The sequence below is a fragment of the Mercurialis annua genome, linkage group LG2, assembly GCF_937616625.2.
Source record: "Mercurialis annua linkage group LG2, ddMerAnnu1.2, whole genome shotgun sequence".
Lineage (NCBI taxonomy): Eukaryota > Viridiplantae > Streptophyta > Magnoliopsida > Malpighiales > Euphorbiaceae > Mercurialis > Mercurialis annua.
The window spans coordinates 6,126,223-6,144,818 of NC_065571.1; the positions used below are offsets into that span (position 1 = coordinate 6,126,223).

The 18,596-nt window shown below is 33.7% G+C and overlaps 2 protein-coding genes across 2 annotated transcripts; both read right to left on the reverse strand.

The window, feature by feature from the left end:
• Positions 1 to 976: 976 nt before the first annotated feature.
• Positions 977 to 5,877, reverse strand: LOC126669779 (DUF21 domain-containing protein At4g14240). The gene is made up of 13 exons (XM_050363334.2): positions 5,554 to 5,877; positions 5,406 to 5,482; positions 4,427 to 4,510; positions 4,196 to 4,309; positions 3,759 to 3,842; positions 3,542 to 3,613; positions 3,193 to 3,260; positions 2,992 to 3,079; positions 2,826 to 2,899; positions 2,363 to 2,729; positions 2,224 to 2,270; positions 2,048 to 2,129; positions 977 to 1,452 (listed from the first exon to the last, which is right to left on the reverse strand). Exons 1-13 carry the CDS (start codon positions 5,792 to 5,794, stop codon positions 1,387 to 1,389), a joined length of 1,464 nt encoding a protein of 487 aa, XP_050219291.1. The 5' UTR covers positions 5,795 to 5,877; the 3' UTR covers positions 977 to 1,386.
• Positions 5,878 to 15,244: 9,367 nt separating this feature from the next.
• On the reverse strand, positions 15,245 to 17,379 carry LOC126669410 (adenylate isopentenyltransferase 5, chloroplastic). Its single transcript, XM_050362873.2, has 2 exons — positions 17,158 to 17,379; positions 15,245 to 16,357 (listed from the first exon to the last, which is right to left on the reverse strand). Exon 2 carries the CDS (start codon positions 16,326 to 16,328, stop codon positions 15,354 to 15,356), a length of 975 nt encoding a protein of 324 aa, XP_050218830.1. The 5' UTR covers positions 16,329 to 16,357; positions 17,158 to 17,379; the 3' UTR covers positions 15,245 to 15,353.
• Between the last annotated feature and the right edge of the window lie 1,217 nt (positions 17,380 to 18,596).

Sequence of the window (18,596 nt, forward strand, 5' to 3'; positions counted from 1 at the left end):
AAAAATAAAATAAAGGGACGACTATATTATTGAATTTTTCTCCATCTTTGATAGTAAAATAAGGAATTGTCTTTTGATCCACAAATAAGAGGGATGTAGGTGCAAATTATGGTAAATGACAGGGTGTCTAAATAATTTGCTCTTTATTATATTATAGAAGAGAAGAAAAATTGTCATTTGACACTTTCGAGATTTAACATCCACCGCAGGGGGTGCGGAAAAACCAACCAATATAAGTGACAGAATTGAACTGATAAATTCAGTTTGATTTCATGTTACAAAAATTTGGATTTTTCGATTCTGATCCGATTTTGAACATAACAAAGTTTAGTTATGGTTTAGAGCAAACTGAACTAAAATAAACCAGCCAAAACGTATAGACCAAACTAAACATTTAATTGATCTGTAAACTATCCGCTATTGAAATTTTCAGAAATTGTAGTTCGGTCACCGCTATTGAAATTTTGAAGTTGGCTTTTCAATCTCTAGGTAAATTAACGGTAATGCATTCTATGCATTCATGAAAAAAAAAATACCAACTAATGATCGATTTTGCAATTTTTTGTTCATTTGTCTTGTTTTCTTTCTTTTTTCCTCCTATTATATGAGGATTAAAGAATTCCATTTATATCCCCGTGGTGACTCGAACGCAGGATCTTTCAGTCTTAGATGGGGCACTTTTACTACTTGAGCTAGCCTATCTCATCTCATTTGCCTGTTCGTATATGCAATTTAAGAAACAATACAAGTTAATTGGTGCTTCCATCCCGCGATACAATTAACAGCACAAACTCCTCTTAGCCCCATAGATAGAATAAGATGGCATAAAATAAAACGAGTGACCCACAAAAAAACTATATCAAAAAGGTTGTCGGACAAGCTAAACATAGACTTTACTCGATGCAGTGGCGAGATACAAACTTACGAGTAACTTATGAGCGGCGATAACTTAACATTCATTACAGAAACACAAAACTAGTTCAAAAATTATAAACCAAACCACTCTTTATTACTTCCATTTATCCCTATGGGGAAGTTTTATCAAAAATTTAATTGCTACCAAAAGAATACAAGCCTCAACCCTATTTGTTAATACAACTCTTCTACTCTTTTATGCAAAAGAGAGAAAAAATAATGCTATATTTGAGAGTTCAAAGGGCTAATCGGAGCAGTTCTCTCTTAACACATCCAGAAAAATAGCAGTGGAAACGAATCGACCATCTGCTAAGTTTCCAATATATTACAAGCATATATTCATACTTATCGAGTCATAGACAATGGACAATAAATTGATACCTCTCTTCTCATAAATGTTGCAATAAGTATGCAATTGTTTATCCTTTCCTGACTCTTGTTTCCAGCAAAATGCTGATTAGCAGTCCCTCGTTACCTTGGGCTACTTGAGTTATTCTCAGATTTCCTTACGGGTTGACCTGGCTTGTTTTGGCCTCCCTGTAGAATATAATAATGAAAAGAGGACATCAGAAATAAGCTTGAGTCATTGGAGTAACCTCAGGGGTGAAATAACCACTTTGTTCAAGAAAGGGAGACGCACAATGCCAGGTAGCAGGTTATACGTAACGAATTTGATCTCGTAATAGTCTATTTTCATCTGTCCGTCATTTTCTAAGACATCGAAGAATGGGTGTTTGATAATATTTCATGATGATGGCTAAAAATGTGCAATACTGCACAAACACAATTTTCAAAATTCCCATACTTTAATTCATAATCATGTATTCCAGACTTCAAGTAATAGAATTTCTTCTTTAACTTTTTAATGGGAGATGTTTGGTTGCATCGTTTGACTTAGGTAATTCTTATCTTATTTGCATTTTACTCGCAGGCTAGTTTAAATGGAAATCTATTTGCATTATGGTGACTGAAATAAGGCATGGATATACTAAAAGTCAACATGAAACAAATGCAGGCCTTCCCATGTAGCATCCCAGGGAGAACCTAAGATTGCTGTCTCATGTTTGGCAATCATACACTACTATTGAACTCGGAAAAAATCTAAAATGCTTGGTTTATGAATTTCACTTACAGTTCCTTTGCTAGCTATCAACCTTCGGCTTGATGGAGCCCGTGCCACTGATGAAGCGGCTGCAGCAGCAGCAACTCGGATTCTGCAAAAATATAAAGAGAAAAAAACTAGTTTCCTTTATTTTGTGATAACCAAGCATCACATCCAACTCTATAATGCTCCAACTTCAGTGTCACCTTTTATGCACATCAACGTATTCATCGGTTTCATCGACGATTTCCTCCTGCATTGTTGAGTATATCATAAGCATACAGGGTTATGGGAGTTGAGAAACATAGACTGACCACTAGGAAGCAACTAGGGCCTATGATTTACCTGCAACAGTTCTTCAAATACATCTTCTAATGTGATAATACCGATGACTTCCCCATCTTCAATGTCCTCTACTGATTGGGACAAACCATTGATGGCTGCATCATAACGCGGCAAATAGGTCTGCTTATTAGGGGAAACCCTGGAAACCCTATCAATGTCAACAACAACATCTGATTTCTCATGTTGCTTGGCTAACAACGGAGTTGTCAATTGGGCATCTTCACTGATCGCGTTTTTTTCTCCATATTTTTCTCCTGTTGGGATAGAAACCTTGACTTTTGATTTTGACTTCACAACAGCTGCCATATGACTGCTACCCTTTTGAAATTCATTCAGAATATCATACAGAGGCATATCATATGGAACCCTGAAGAAACATCCAACCACACAATTAGCTTATTAATTGTTGTGGATTTTTTTTACAGAAAGATAGAAGACAGATTTGTCAGTATATAGAGTGTACCGAGGAATTCTCCGAATTGAAACAGCACTAACTGGGGTCTCTGTCTCAGGTCGAACTGTGAGAAGGCTTTTCACCTAAACAGTGTGCAAGAAAAAGATATGGACAACATTGAGAGAAAAAAGTGATTATTCTAAGACTTTTCAAAAGCTATCAATTCTAGACCCACCAGAAGCAGTCCAATTATATTTTTTGGATTCCCAGAAAAAACAGGAACTCGACTATGCCCACGTGCAAGAACTTTTCCCATTGCCTCCCTGAATTGCCAGTATGGATGAGAAACATGTAAGTTGAGCAGGAGAATATAAAACAGAAAAATAAATAGCTAGGCTAGTGATATCAAAAATAATTTTATAGGAATAGAACTAACCAGTCCAGCTTGGAGTTGACATCTAATGAGAAAGTAGATTCAATAGGTGTCATAGCCTCTTCAGCTGTCTGTTAAACCGACAATGAGACTGAGCATTATTTAAAGAGATCATTGGTACAATAATATCAAAAGTTCCCAGTTTCTTGACAGGAAAGAGGTATGATGATGGAACACGTGAACAACTGTGTCACATTGTTTGCAAACACCTATTCAGTTCAGAAGTTCTACCTTAGCCAGGGATATTTAGATTTACAAAAGCGTTTTGTTTCTTTGATTGTTGCTTGTATTTTCACAAACAACAAAATTATAAGCTGTCCTTCAACATGCTAATTTCAGAGTGTGTGGATACCTTTTCAGTCAAATCAAGTGCTCCGCTAATAATTGTTGTCTCATCATGTGTGAGTTCACCTCCCTTGCCAGCCTTAAAATACATAGAAAAGCATGTCATATAATAAAAAAAAACTAGGTGAATCTTTTCACACTTTCAGCATACTCCACAGTCCACTCCTTTAATTGGTCCAGTAACTTTAACATCAAATGTAAAACTTCGGCAATGTTCTAATTACCTCCTGACCATGGATGGAAACAAGAGCTTTTAACTGAGCCCTCCTAAATAATGCGTCGTTATGCCCCAATACCCAGTCCAGAATCTGTATGAACATTTTTATAGTTGAAGAAAAAATGTTCAGAGTTGGTATGAGAAATGTGAGATAAACCAACTAAACATTCAGGAACAGATGCCGAATAACATTTGTTTTCTTCATTTTAGCTGACAGCAGCTAAAACAAAAAAACCAGAGTTTTATTACCAGCAACTCGTTTTGCGCAATTAGCAACGAACAAAAACATGAATCTAAACAAAGGCGGGATTTTTTTTCCAACAGTACAAGGAAAGATTGCCTTATCTTTTCTTTTTCTGATAAGCAAGAAATACCAACTTATCAAATCATTAATGATCTCAATTTGCGGAAAAAAAAAACGTTTGCTTCTCTCTTTATGTTTACCTTCCCAATAGGATATGCTATTGGATAGCAAATTATCATCAGAATTCGTACAAGCCATACTAAATTGGCACCAACAGCAAGGCCATATCTGGTGCATATTGCTTGAGGAATAACCTGACATACAAAAAAAAATGTCAACTTCCATTCCAACCTAAAAAGGCAACATTGTGCAAGAAAATTTGCAGGAGAATCGTCACACTAAATAAGCTTGGAATTTTGTTGTAAACATACCTCCCCAAAAAATAGAACAAATGTGACAGAGAGTATAATAGCAACATACTGGTTGAAAAGTTTGTCAAGGTATATGGGAAGAGCCTGCAAATTGCAATTTCAAAGTCAACAGATAGAAACAAAAGTTCAATGAAATTTGTCAATTTAAAAAAAAAATAGATCAAGGAAAAGGAGAATCTCAACAAGCTCACTACACAACAACACCTTCTAAAGCAAAGCTTATAAATGAACCTATTTCCACCAACTCTAAGAGCACATTAGATCCGTGTTTGCAGTACATTATCAATTTCAAATTCCACTGTTTCTATTTTAGTGAGTACACTAATTTAACTAAAGTCATTTCTTCATTTAAACCAGAGTCTCCCCAACAAGCATACCTTTAGTGTTAGATCCTGGAGGCCCTTTTGCAGTGAAATTAAAGCAATTATTCCTGAGCATAACATTTAAGTGAGCCATCACACAACACTGAGATGCGTGATTATCATCTCCTCATGAATTAAAATATTGAGTCAAATGTTCCATTGCCTCACTCTCAAGTGTTGATCTCATGCAAGGTTGTACCCCGTCATTTTTACAACAAGCCAAACAGCACTTACGATAGTGGACTATTCAATTATTGTTTATTTTTTATCATTAAATATGCTAACATCGCAAACGTCTCATTAGTCTGTTACGCGAATAACGTGGCACAACCGTTATGTTGTATAATTATTCCTTAAAAAGCTTAGCAATTCAGTTTAGATACTCCTAACCATATATCTCACATTAAAATTACTCTTAAAAGTTCCCCTGTAATGAAGTTCAGTTCAATTCAATCATATGTAGGCAATTCTTGTGTTCACAAAGCCTATAGTAGCTAGAATTCAATGCTATTCCACTTAAAAACATAGGCATTCTCAAAAAAAATGGTAAAATGTTGCAATAATTCAATTAAATTAAACTCTTTCAATATGATCCCGAGTGAATTTGATAAAATTACCTCCATAGAAGCCGCATTACATAAAAGCAGTGTCACTAAAAGTTGATGTTGCTTTTGAACCACCGGCAGAATAGTCGCTGAAATACAATTAGAAAACTCATTAAACATTAAAATTTCTTAAAAATAAAATAAAATTGAATTGAATTACCTGCTTGTTTCTTTTCGCTAGAGGTACCGCTCCGTTGAAGAATTTCAAGCTCGACGAGACCGAGAGACATTAAACCTAAAGTAAGACCGGACATAATTCCGGCGAAGAGAACCAGAAAACAGGAGATTCCAGCATATACAAACCACCAAATGGATCCATACGGTATCCCTTCATGTCCGCCGTTAGCTTGACCTACCGTTAACAGCATCCGGGTCGCTACCACCGCATTTACCAGATGCATGGTTGATTAATTCGGGTTTCGGATCTAAATTACAGTAATTAATTAATTTTTAATTCGTGGAGCAAGTGTATATGCATTTCTGATACTGAATTTTATTAATAATATTAAACCAAAAAAACGTCATTTTCTATCTCATGTGTTAAAATGACGTGGCGATTTCTGGAGATTCATTGTGGACCCAGTGATTGTGTGGGACCTATTAACCGTACACGTTTTACGATTTCGTAGTAGATAAGGAAATCGGATGAAAATGTTCAGACAGATAGATGGAGGAAATATTAACTCATTTTATCTGTCATTTTACCATTCGGTTCGGTATATACTTAAAATATATTAAAAAATTGATTATAAATAATTTATTAATTTCATGATTACTTTAATTAAATAAATTGTAGATCAGTTATCCTTATTTTTTTTTATTTTTTTTTTGAAACTAGAACAACTTTATTAAAGATCAGAACTTAAAACATCAACAAGAAAAGGAGGAGGATAGGACCACTCCAGACGATCAGACTTGGAATTCGCTGCTTTAGCTAGAGTATGAGCGGCGAAATTCGCTGAACGTTTTACAAAGGCTATAGAGCAGTTTTGCAAAGCCTGAAATAACAGTTTACAGTCGGAAATAACATCAGCAAAATAAGACAAATCCAGGGGAGCATTATGCATAGCTTGGACAACCGTCAAGCAATCAAGTTCGATACGAACATTGGTGAACCTGTTTGCCTGCAACCAACTAAGAGCCTCTCTAAAACTCAAGACCTCTGCCATTTTAGGATCAAGTATACCAATAAAAGAACCACAAATAGCTGACCTGCAATAGCCGCTATGATCCCGAATAAGAAAGCCAAAGGAAGAAAACCCTTCATTTGTAAAGACAGCCGCATCAACATTGCAAGTAAGCATACCCAACGGAGGAGGACTCCATTATAATGTAGGAACAATACTGCTGGTGACTGAAGATGGAGAAATCTGTGCAGCATGCCATTGATGAAGAAAAACCAGAGCAGAGGTAATAACAGTTGCAGGAGTATCTCTAGACTGATTCCACAAGACGGCATTTCTATGATCCCAGATTTTCCAAATACACATGCAAATCTTTTCAAGAAGGCAAATAGCAGAATTATGAAAGCAAGAAGTAAGCCACTGTTCAAAAATCAAATGACCTTGAAGGCGGTCATCTTTGAAAAAGAAACGCCAACATTGTTGAGCAAAAAGACAAGAAATGAAGGCATGAGATTCAGACTCACCAACAGTTAGACAGACAGGGCATTGGTCCGGGACAGCAGCTCGACGAGTGCGGAGATTATTTATCGTGGGGAGACAGCCTGATAATGCTCTCCAAATGCAATTCTTGGCAGGAGGGGGAATGTTCAAACTCCAAAACTTTTTCCAAGGAAACACAGAGTTGTGTGTGATTAAATTTTGAATTCAGATGGCTTGGAAGTACCCACTGCGAACAGTATATATCTTCTTATTATCAGGTTGCCAAACCCAGCTATCTTCTGTATCAGACATTCGAAATGGAATAGAGAAAATCCAAGCTCGGTCTCTTTCATCAAAAAGATGATTGATCAACGGAACATTCCAGGCCCCACAGGAAAGGACTAAATCGTTAACCATAGAAATATGGCACATCGGGGAACGAATGGTGGAAACAAAAGGATTATGAGGATCCGGAAGCCAAGGCGAATGCCAAATATTGGTTGAACGTCCATTCCCAATTTTGCGTACAAGACCAGCTTGCATGATGGAACGACCTGCCAGGATGCTTCGCCAAACAAAACTTGGATTATAACCTAACGAAGCTTGAAGAAAGTCAGAACGAGGAAAGTACCTGGCTTTTAAAGTGGCAGCAGCTAGAGAATCAGGAGATTGAAGGAGCCTCCAACATTGCTTTGCTAAAAGAGCGAGATTAAAAGCGTGAATGGTCCGGAAACCCATACCACCAAGACCTTTAGGGACACAAAGTCGCTGCCATTTTTGCCAACAAATACCAGAAGAGTTGTTTGAGCGCCACCAAAATTTGTTAAATAATCGCTCAATGTCTTCGCAAAGCTTATTAGGCAAAAGAAACAGCCCCATGAGATAAGTTGGTAAAGATTGCAGGACAGCTTTTATCAAAACCTCTTTACCTGCACGGGAAAGAAACTTTTCTTTCCAATCATTTAATCTCCTCCAAATACGATCTTTGATTAAACCGAAAGTGTGTGTTTTATTCCTACCGACTGAAATAGGCATCCCGAGGTAGTGACCCAACTCTGCAACAGGAGTAACATGAAACAAGGAGCAGATAAAGTTCACATTGGCAGACGTGGTATTACGGCTAAAAGTAATGGTGGATTTCTCAAAATTAACACATTGGCCCGAAGCTTTCTCATAAATATGCAAACACTCGCTAACACATGCTGCCTCTTGAGGGGAAGCTTTGAAGAAAAGATAACTGTCGTCTGCGAAAAACAAATGTGAAATCACCGGAGCACTGTTAGCTATCCGACAACCGTGAATATGCCCTTGACGAACTCTATGTTGGAGAAGCATAGACAGACCTTCCGCACATAAAATAAAGAGATAAGGACTTAACGGGTCCCCTTGACGAAGACCTCGTCGAGGAACTATAGGACCCAATTCTTTTCCGTCAAGAAGCACTTTATAGCTGACAGTCTCTACACATAGCATAATCCAGGTAATCCACAAGGAAGAGAAACCCAATTTACAAAGCATACCTCGTAAGAAAGACCATTCGATGCGATCGTAAGCTTTGCTCATGTCAAGTTTGAGAGCAGCAAGTCCTATCTTACCAGTCGATTTCCTTTTCAAATAGTGTAGAACTTCATAAGCAACTATGATATTGTCAGTAATGAGTCGGCCTGGAAGAAAAGCACTTTGTTCTGAAGAGATAAGAGACGGAAGGACCAATTTGAGTCGATTGGCCAACATTTTAGAAATGATCTTGAACAGAACATTACATAAAGCGATTGGTCGCATATCCGTTATAAATTCAGCATTAGCCTTTTTAGGAATAAGAACAATAAGCGTGTCGTTGAGCTTGGCCGGAAATTGACAGGTCAGAAGAATAGACAAACAAGCCTTGGTAACATCAGTCCCTACTATCCTCCAAAAACGTTGATAAAATGCAGGATTAAGTCCATCAGGCCCTGGGCTTTTATCTGGATGCATAGAAAAACAAGCACTCTGAACCTCTGCAGATGTGAATGGTGCATTAAGAATATCCTTGTGACTGTCAGACAAACTTGGGTGTGTAATCGAAAGGAAAGGATCCATATCACAGCCTGTAGAAGAAAAAATAGATTCAAAATAACCAACAATGAGTTGTTCCAACCCCGAACCACAGCGACACCAATTTCCATTATTGTCCTTCAACTGAGATAAGGTATTGCTGCGTTTGCGGGCAGAAGCGTAATGGTGAAAGTATTTGGAGTTGCGATCTCCTTCTTGAAGCCAAAAAAGCTTAGCCCGTTGTCGCCAAAAGTCCTCCCTTTGTGTAAGCAACTTTGAATATTCGGCAGTAGTCTTAATGAATTGATCCATCCCAAAACGATCTCTCCCGCCTCTGTATCTGTCCATGAGTTTCCGACAAATATGTAAATGTTTTTGAAAATTATGGTTAAGTCGAGAGCTCCATGAATGTAGATGAGAAGCGCAACTAGAAATTTTCTCTGAAATAGAAACACATCCAGAATGTTGCCAAGCTTCCTCTATTACTGCCCCACAATCTGGCTCACGAAGCCAATAGTTTTCAAATCGAAACCGGCGCGGAGAAGAGATAACCTGCCAAGCCTTCACTTCAAGAAAAAGAGCTGAATGATCTGAGTGGATGGTAGAAAGATTATGAAGTTTTGAGCTAACAAAACATTGCTGCCATGATGGATTGACAAGGACCCTATCAAGACGCTCTTCAATCCAAAAAGGAGAACCTCGGCCCCGCTCCCAAGTAAATTGGTGCCCAAGCATATCTAGATCAATAAGATCGCAATCAGAAACGGCAGTTTGAAACCCATCAATAAGCCAATGAGGATGAATATTGCCACCACGTTTATCAGAGGAGCGCAAAATATCATTGAAGTCTCCAACACAACACCAAGGATTGTGTGTCCCATTGTACAAAGAACGTAACATATCCCAAGATTGTTGGCGTCTGCTTCTTTCCGGAAAGCCATAAAACCCAGTCAGACGCCAAGGAGGTAACGAAGGAAGAGAAATCAAAGCATCAATATAGTTAGAAGAAGAAGAAAGAATTTGAACCATTGACTGCACCTTCCACAATAAAGCATTTTCCATGTTTTAATGGTTAAGTTAAGAGCTAAGTTTTTTTATTAATAGAAGTTAAAAGTTGTTTAGATCTGGGTACTTTTTACTAATCAATTTTTAGGTTTAAGTAAAATATTTATTCATAAAAATAATTACAAAATTAATAAACATATTTCAATTTTTAGTCTCAGAATTATAAATCTTTTGTATTAGCTTCTTCTAAGCTTGTATCTTTTATACCTATTTCATCATAAATTAGATGTTAGTAAAAAAAAATCATATAGCTCAGAGATTACTAATTGTCATTAACAGGGATTACTAATTAGATTTAAAAAACACCATAAATTAGATGTTAGTAAAAAAACATCATATAGATGTTTAAATGACATAATTAAACAATTATAATTAAAATATAACTAAGCTGAAATTAAAACACGATTTAAACAATAATGGTAAATATCAACAATTACTAATTGTCATTATACCATTAATCTCACGGGTTAGGAATTATGTTGCCGAATTACTGTTCAGAGTAATCTAAGACACATATATCTCTTTTTCAAACCGCTACAGACAAAAACCGATTAACAGGTGACTATTCACTCTTTTGTTATAACTAGCGTCGCTTTACGTGTTTCACACGTGGCTCGTAGTGCGATTCGTCAAATTAAAAAATAAAATTTGAAAATAATAGTTAATTTGAAATAGTTTATCTTTAAAAACATTAATTGGTACTCAAATTTTATAATTATAGAGAATTTTAATAGAAAGTATAAAGTAAAAATTAAAATAGTAGTTCATTAAAATAGTTTATCTTATCTAGAATTTTATATAATTAAAAAATAATAATCATTAAATAGTCAAAGTATTCTATTTTAATTAGTACTCTGGACAATTATCTCAATATAATAGTTTATTTTAGTTAGTACTCTAACTTATCTTAACATAGTAGTTTATTTTAGTTAATATTCTAATTTTAATGATTATTTTAATAGTTTTTAATTAATAATTAAATTTTATAAGTGAAAGGGACACTAACGTAAATGTGCATGCCCCCCCCTCCCCAATCCGTGCTTTTATATATAGTATAGATTAACCTACTTAATTAATCAGTTGATGTTTATTAAGCAAACCTAATGAACACGTACTCGTAAACTCATTCTCGTGTCATTAACTCCTACGCTGTTGATTAACCGATCTATTTCAATTAAACTCTCTCGAGTCGAAACTAAAAGATAAGGTCATGAATAAATTGGCCATATACATTCTAACATTAAGAACTATAATTAAAACGTAATATCAGCCCCATAATTCCAATTAATCAAGTATGCATAAATTCAATTAATAATCTCTGAAAAGGGTTTAGTTACTCATACCCATAGAAAACTCAACGAATTCATAGTTAATAGGAAAGCAACAATAATTAATCTCCCACTGATTGTCGTACCTTGGTCGCTAATAATCCCAAAATAACAATGTCGAAATGAATACAAGCTAAAAGATGAATTGATGCTAAAAATCTATACTAGAACAATATTTAATCCAAGGTCTAATATTGCGAACTCCTCTTTGATGTGTTAATTGCAGTATATATATGTCTTTGAGCTCGGAGAAGGAATTTGGCTCGTACCCATGTGTATTTCCGAAGTTGTCGTCAAGTGTAAGTGAATTCGGGTGATGTGAAAAGGTCAAAATAATCATTTTTTTACCTTGGAATAGCAGAGCGTGCGTTCAAACACCTCAAATCTGTTGCACACAGTCAACATCAAAATATCATAACTCGATGTAAAAACGTCGGATTGAGTCGGTTCTATATTCTATGGAATTTTAGGATGTCTACTTTATTTCTTGTAATAACACAAAGTCAATTGAAGTTTATAAGTATTCAAAAATATTCGATCAATGCAGCGGGGTCATATTCACAAATAGAAAATTGTGCTTTCGGTGTCTATTTTCATCAGATTTTCGCACGAGTTTCTTCAAAACTTCAATTATGATCTCAATGGCTTCCAAATTTTTTGAATATTATGAAAAACTCCCCCATAATGCCCAAAATGCTCAAACACAAAAATAAGTATAAAGAAGTTCAAAATCAAACATCAAATGTACATATATGCATACAACATATAATATATAGGCGTATTTCTATTTCTATCAATGTCCTAAAAGAAAATAAAAATTATGAATAGACTAATTAATAAAAACAAAAATAAAATATGATTAAACATCTTATGTTATTTTTATAATAAATTAGTCAGTATTTTGAAAATTTTGTTTTGTATTTTTTTTTAATAATGGCAAATAATTTTTTTAAAATATAAAATAATATTTTACTATTTTTTTCAATTAAGCACTAAAATTTTAAAAATAAATTAAAGGATTAAAATATTTTTTTTATCGATTAGATTCTTCATATTTTTCATCTGTTGCTTGGATATAATTATCAGATGGACCATACCATTAATATTATTTAAAAGGAGATTTCAACTAATTTGATCATAGTTATGGATAAATACAAATACTTTATTTAAAATAAATATATAAATGAGTGAAAATTGTTCGTATTTATATAATTTACAATTAATTCACTAGATTAAATAGATTATACATATTACATGCTAACACATATATATATTTTTTATGAATTGACCCATATACTTTATTTAATTATGTATTGTATTCATATTGATACACATTAATAATCGTATTGATTCGAATCAATGTCACTAAAATGAATCAACATCACATAAACACAAATCCGCAGAAACCCTAGCTAGAATGTATACATTCTTTTAAAATGGCAAGTCATTTTCAAATCCTCATATAATAATTTTGCTCATTGCAAGGAATCTGTAATGTTCACACAAAGCCAAAAAGTACCGAAATATGGATTTAATCATGAAATTCTTATATGGGTATTTGCATGACAATCAATTGAGAAATTGCATATTGAGATTGATAGTACGTAATTTATGTACAAATTCGTCCCAATTTGTTATGCTCATTGACATGACTCAATTATCATCACTATCTAGCTAGCTAGCATGCAACAACTTTGAAATTATTACTCAAATCTAATCAATTATGGGCAATGAGATGAAAGGAAAAATGGATGCCCATGAAAAAAAGATTAAGAAGTCATAATCTCCTTTATGAATATAGAGATGCAAAGCCAAGATTATGCTTCTTCCTTTATTAAAGTTGATCTTGACTCTTTTTATTTCCCTAATTTGAAGCTTCAAAATATAAATATCCTTCTTTAATTTTCATATTGTTTTCTTTAGTATGTTTTTCCTCGTGGGTTCTATCTTAACCCGCATTATTAAAATCAAATTGGCAGTCGAACTGGTGTGATGATCGATTCATGGTTTAACCAGTATTGAGCTGCTAAAATAAAAATAAAAATTATAATTTTATATAATATATATTTTTATAAATTTATGCATGTATTATAAATAAGACTTGTTTATAATAATTTTAAAAATATAATTATAATTTATACATGAACTTTTTATTATTTAAAATAATAAATGAACTATAAAAAGTTTATGAAAATCAACATGTTTCTATGGCTAAACCAGTTTAATATCCACCCATTTGTACAATTTTTTCAATTTAAATTGATTGCATCCTATTTTTTATTTTTAAGAGGTGATGGACCGGAGCGGCTTTTGTTTTGCGATTGAATTGGTTTAACCGGTTGGTCCGATCTGATTTCAACCATTAAAATATGGAGGGGTGAGTGGGTATAAAGCCCACCCATATTCGAATTCCACAGCCGGAATCATTGCAGCTTGAAAACGACACTATTTTGTGTTCATAGGTCGCACCAAATTAAGTTGTCATTTTTCAAGATTCCCTTTTGCATGTTGCGCATACGTACATACATGTATGAACACTGAATTTCAATCACGACCATTGATCTCATATCAAGAAAATTATATCACCCTTAAATCCCAAAATGTGATTCTTCTATCAGTTATTTAACAAAGAAAAACGTATAGTAGAATTAAAATATTTTTTTCCGAAGATAAATTATGTAAACATATACATCAAAGTACATCACAAATTTAAAAAAAAAATTAACGGTGATAAAGAACTGAACGAATTCAAGTGTTGAGAATTTTCTAACACCAATTATCATATAGATCTTCTATTTTCAGCTTGTTTTGCTGCAAATATACTTCAACAATCTGACCAAAATTTTGATTGATTAAAAAATTAAATTTAAAATTTAACCAAACGCTAGATAATTTCGATCTAACCAATTAGAATCTACATATTAAAAGTTTAATTTCCATCATCCAACATACATCAAAGCTTTCTCTTTGAAAAATATGTCTCTCTAATTAAAGTATTTTAATGTGAAATAAAAAGTGACACGCCTAGAAAATATTCCAATCTCCATAGTATATATTATAATGCGACGTTCGAAAAAAAGGATGAAAATACAGCTTCAAATCACAAATTAACATATGGATTTATACTGTATCATTATTGATGCAGGTGCATCATACACTAGTACGGACTGTCAGCTCCTAATTTCTAGATTGATCTCGTCATTTGTACGGTTTAGGTACTAAAAAGAGTACTAACCAACCGAAGTAACTTACAACGGTAAATCTCATATACATAGAAGAGGAAAAATAAACATTTTTGTCTCATTCCAAATGTCATCTTATACAAGATTAATATCTAGGGGTAATCATTGGGTTTTTTTTTGCCAAATTAATTGTATTTAACTGATTTATTTTGATTGAATTTTATGATTAATTCGGTTCATTCAACATAAAAATTTGGTTTGATTACGGTTAAGAATTTTCAAAATCCAATTAAACGAATCAACCAAATATTATATGTTTCTAATTGATTTTCTTATATTTTTTTATTAATTAAACCGAATTTACCGACTATTTAATGGGTTTGATTTTATATCTTTTCAATTTTAGCTAATTTGATTTTATTTTTTTTGCAATTGAAAATCCGTTTACTACAGTGTTAAAAATAACATAAATTACTCAAAAATCATTTACTTCAGTTAAAAGGATAAAGTAAACCGATTTTCATAAATTGGCCGATTTTAATTGAACCGGATATTTGCTCACCATAAATAACATCACTTTGTAAATCCTTGTTTTATTTTCCCATTCGTTATCTTAAATATTTCTTCTTAGAATAATATACAAATATCAAAATTGTATCAACAATCGAACGGGAATAAAACACCACTCGTCATCTCTCACATATATAAATATATATATTTCTGAAAGTGATATATATAAATATATGTTCATCGAGCTGCGGCGGCCATGGCCGGAATGGAAATAGGCATCCCATTAGTTGCCATGACAGTGACACTCTCCGATGGTACAATTGTAGTCATATGATCATTTTCATCATACAAGAATTGCTCAATCATCATGTTACCAGGCCTTGCTACCACTCTCTCCCATGCTTCTTCAGCTTCTTCTCCATTTCTTACAAAAACTTCCGTAGCATCGATACGATGCATATTCCAACTCCATCGATTCCGAAGTCGATGGATCTTTTGCAATTGACGACATGATAGCATACACGTATTTTCTTTAATTTTTGCAATTGCCGATTCTAAAAATCTAGCGCGAGTTCTACTAGTCTCATTGCGAAAATATTGATCTAATTCCGGAACTCCAATTGCACGTTTGATTCCTCGCGAATAATCAAAATTTGTCGGATCAAAAATGCTTTTCACTTCATCAATTAAACCAGATTTCAACATTCTATCAACTCGGTCCGACACGAATGAATGTAACACGGGCAGTGATACATCCACCCATAGGAAGCAGCATTCATATCTTGATTGAAATTCAGGGTCTTCGTTGACTAGAGCTTCAATGAACGAATTTGATCCGCCGGCAATGATGGGTAATCGATCGCGTGCACATATCAATTTAAGCGCATCGGAAGCATGATGTCGAAAATCGTCGGATGTGTAATCAGCATTAGGGTCTACTACGCCTAGCAGATGATGAGGCACTCCACGGCACTCTTCTTCAGTGACCTTATTGGTGACAATGTCAAGGCCTTTATAGACTTGTATTTTATCGCAGTTTATAACCTCGGCCGGAATACGGGTAGCTATGTCGATAGCTAGCCTTGACTTGCCGGTGCCGGTCGGCCCTACGACAAACACAACCTTATCTTTTCGCCGGAAAAAAGGGTCCATGTTTATGTGTTTTGGGAAACTCATTTGCTTGTGGACAGAAGTTGAGAGCCTCAAATTCATTATTGATGGAGTTGACTCAAGAAAAGTACCTGCAGTCAAAATAGAAGTCAAATTTCCTGAAAATGTCTAATTACAAACTCTCTCTAAGAACTTTTTAAAAAACTAGTTTCGCATTACGTGCTATGCACGTGGCTCGTAACGTAACTCGTCAATGTACATATTAGTAAATTTATTATAATTATATCAATTTTTTGTTTACAATTAATATTAAATTAATTAAAAAAATTTATAAAAGTAAATATAATATATTCGGTTATTAAAAATTTTTTCATACTGAATTTGTTCTTTTTTTGGTTTTATAATAACCATAATTAAATAATTAACTTAATTTTATTAATAATATCTTTAAAAATAATAAATCAGAAATTTGAATAATAATATATTGACCAAATACAGTATTTTAATTTTGTAGTTCAATCAAACTAAAAGATAGGTATTCCTACTAATTTGGAGACAATTTAGTTATTTTTTACATATTAAAATACTAAATTGGAGATAATTTAGCTGCCTATTCTAATTAGAACTTTAATTACAATAGTGATTAATTAAATAACTATAAAACCTTTATTTAGTTTTAAATTGAAAAGGATTATTCAGTAAATTTACCTCCCCCCCCCAATCCATGCTTTTATATATAGTATAGATTAACAAACATATACTACTAGAAAATAGACTCTTACGAACGGATATTTTACCCGGTAATTAGAGTTTGTCCGTAAAAAATAATGTTTTCTAGTAGTGATAATACAAACTTGCAATTTATCTCATACCCTACAACAAAAAAGCTAAACTAACCCTACATAAATTTCTTGGACCACCAAAACCATACCTTTTTGTACTCAAAATTAATACGCGGCGAACCGAGGACGAAAATGGCTTATAAATCTTCTGTTGTATGAACGGTAGAAGTTTTTTTGCAGAGGTATTTTGGCTTGTGTTGAGCAGCAGAAAACAGGTTATATATGCAAAAGTATTGAGGAATTTTATGAGCTGTATTTGATACCTGAAAAAGATGTATGATAAGGAAGCACTTGTTGTGATGATGGTGCATATCACTTGCTAGTGTATTTATAGTCTAGTGCTCACCACTACCATCAAACCTTCCACAACCGGCTACCAAGGTTTCCATGGGCCTGCACTATTTATATATCTATATAGTACAAACCAGCCATTATAATTAAAATCAAACCAGAATGGTGCGATTGAACCGGATCCGGAAACTAACCCAGAAAATTTGAAAATCTGGTCCAACCGGATGAGCAAAACTTAATCGGTGGTTGAACTTAGGGGCGAGCATTTGGTCGGTAGGATCTAAACCGAGCCAAAAATCTCCAAACTGTAATAATCGATTGCCTAAATGTCAAAACCAAACCGGCCAAATATGTCAGTAGTTCGGCTCGTTAATTACCATTGGAGTGGAAATGATCATTCAGATCGGTAACTAACGAACTTACCAAATTTTTTATTTCAATTTTTTATTATTTTAAAATTTCATATTTATAATCTTCATAAAAAAAAGTATTTACCATTTTCATATTTTTCGATTTAGCGCTTTAATTTTCATACAATGCATAATGAATGTTACAAGAGTAAGCTTACATGCTACTTCTTATTATTTTTTGTTTTTTTAGAAGGTCCATGCTTGTTTTTTTTTTTCATGCTTGTTATTTAATTTGATAATAATTGACTAAAATTTTCATTTCCACTTTGTTTTATGTATTTGTCATGTAGAATTGGAGTTGACTTGAATTTGATCCAAATAGACCCACAAGTCTGAATTAGGTTTTCCAACTAGGTTAGCTATATGACAGAAAAAAATAGCTTCTTGGCTAAATATGCAAAAAGAAGAAAATGTATGCCATTATATGTAGCGAGAGTCAACTCAAAGTAGTGAGATGATTCCAAGGCTTCATTTGAATGTAATATAATAGTTAATTAATACAAATTTCCTTGAATTCGGGTTTATGTTTAGAGTTATTAATTTCTATTTAAAACTAATGAGCTATAAATTTTATCGTGAAATTAATTTTTCTTATAAGCGTACAAATTCCTCTCTTTTATAATAAAAACAAAATATCTATTTAAAAAATATATTAAAAAGGAAACTAGAGCACCCACATTAACAACAATATGGGTGGAGAAGTTGTTTTCAACTAAAGAAGTGGGCAAAAAGAATTTCCCTTTTAGTGGTTTCGATAGTAAAATATTAATTTTTTAATGTCTTGAAATGACAAGCCAACAGTCGATAGTGTTCCAAAAGAATATAGG

What these genes read in the sequence shown, in the direction of transcription:
- LOC126669410 (XM_050362873.2), bottom strand. Translation starts at nt 16,328, where the DNA reads ATGAATTTGAGGCTCTCAACTTCTGTCCACAAGCAAATGAGTTTCCCA.
- LOC126669779 (XM_050363334.2), bottom strand. Translation starts at nt 5,794, where the DNA reads ATGCATCTGGTAAATGCGGTGGTAGCGACCCGGATGCTGTTAACGGTA. An exon ending in TAGCGAAAAGAAACAAGCAG is followed by an intron (nt 5,483 to 5,553) that starts GTAATTCAATTC and finishes ATTGTATTTCAG; the next exon opens with CGACTATTCTGCCGGTGGTT. An exon ending in TACGTTGATGTGCATAAAAG is followed by an intron (nt 2,130 to 2,223) that starts GTGACACTGAAG and finishes ATATTTTTGCAG; the next exon opens with AATCCGAGTTGCTGCTGCTG.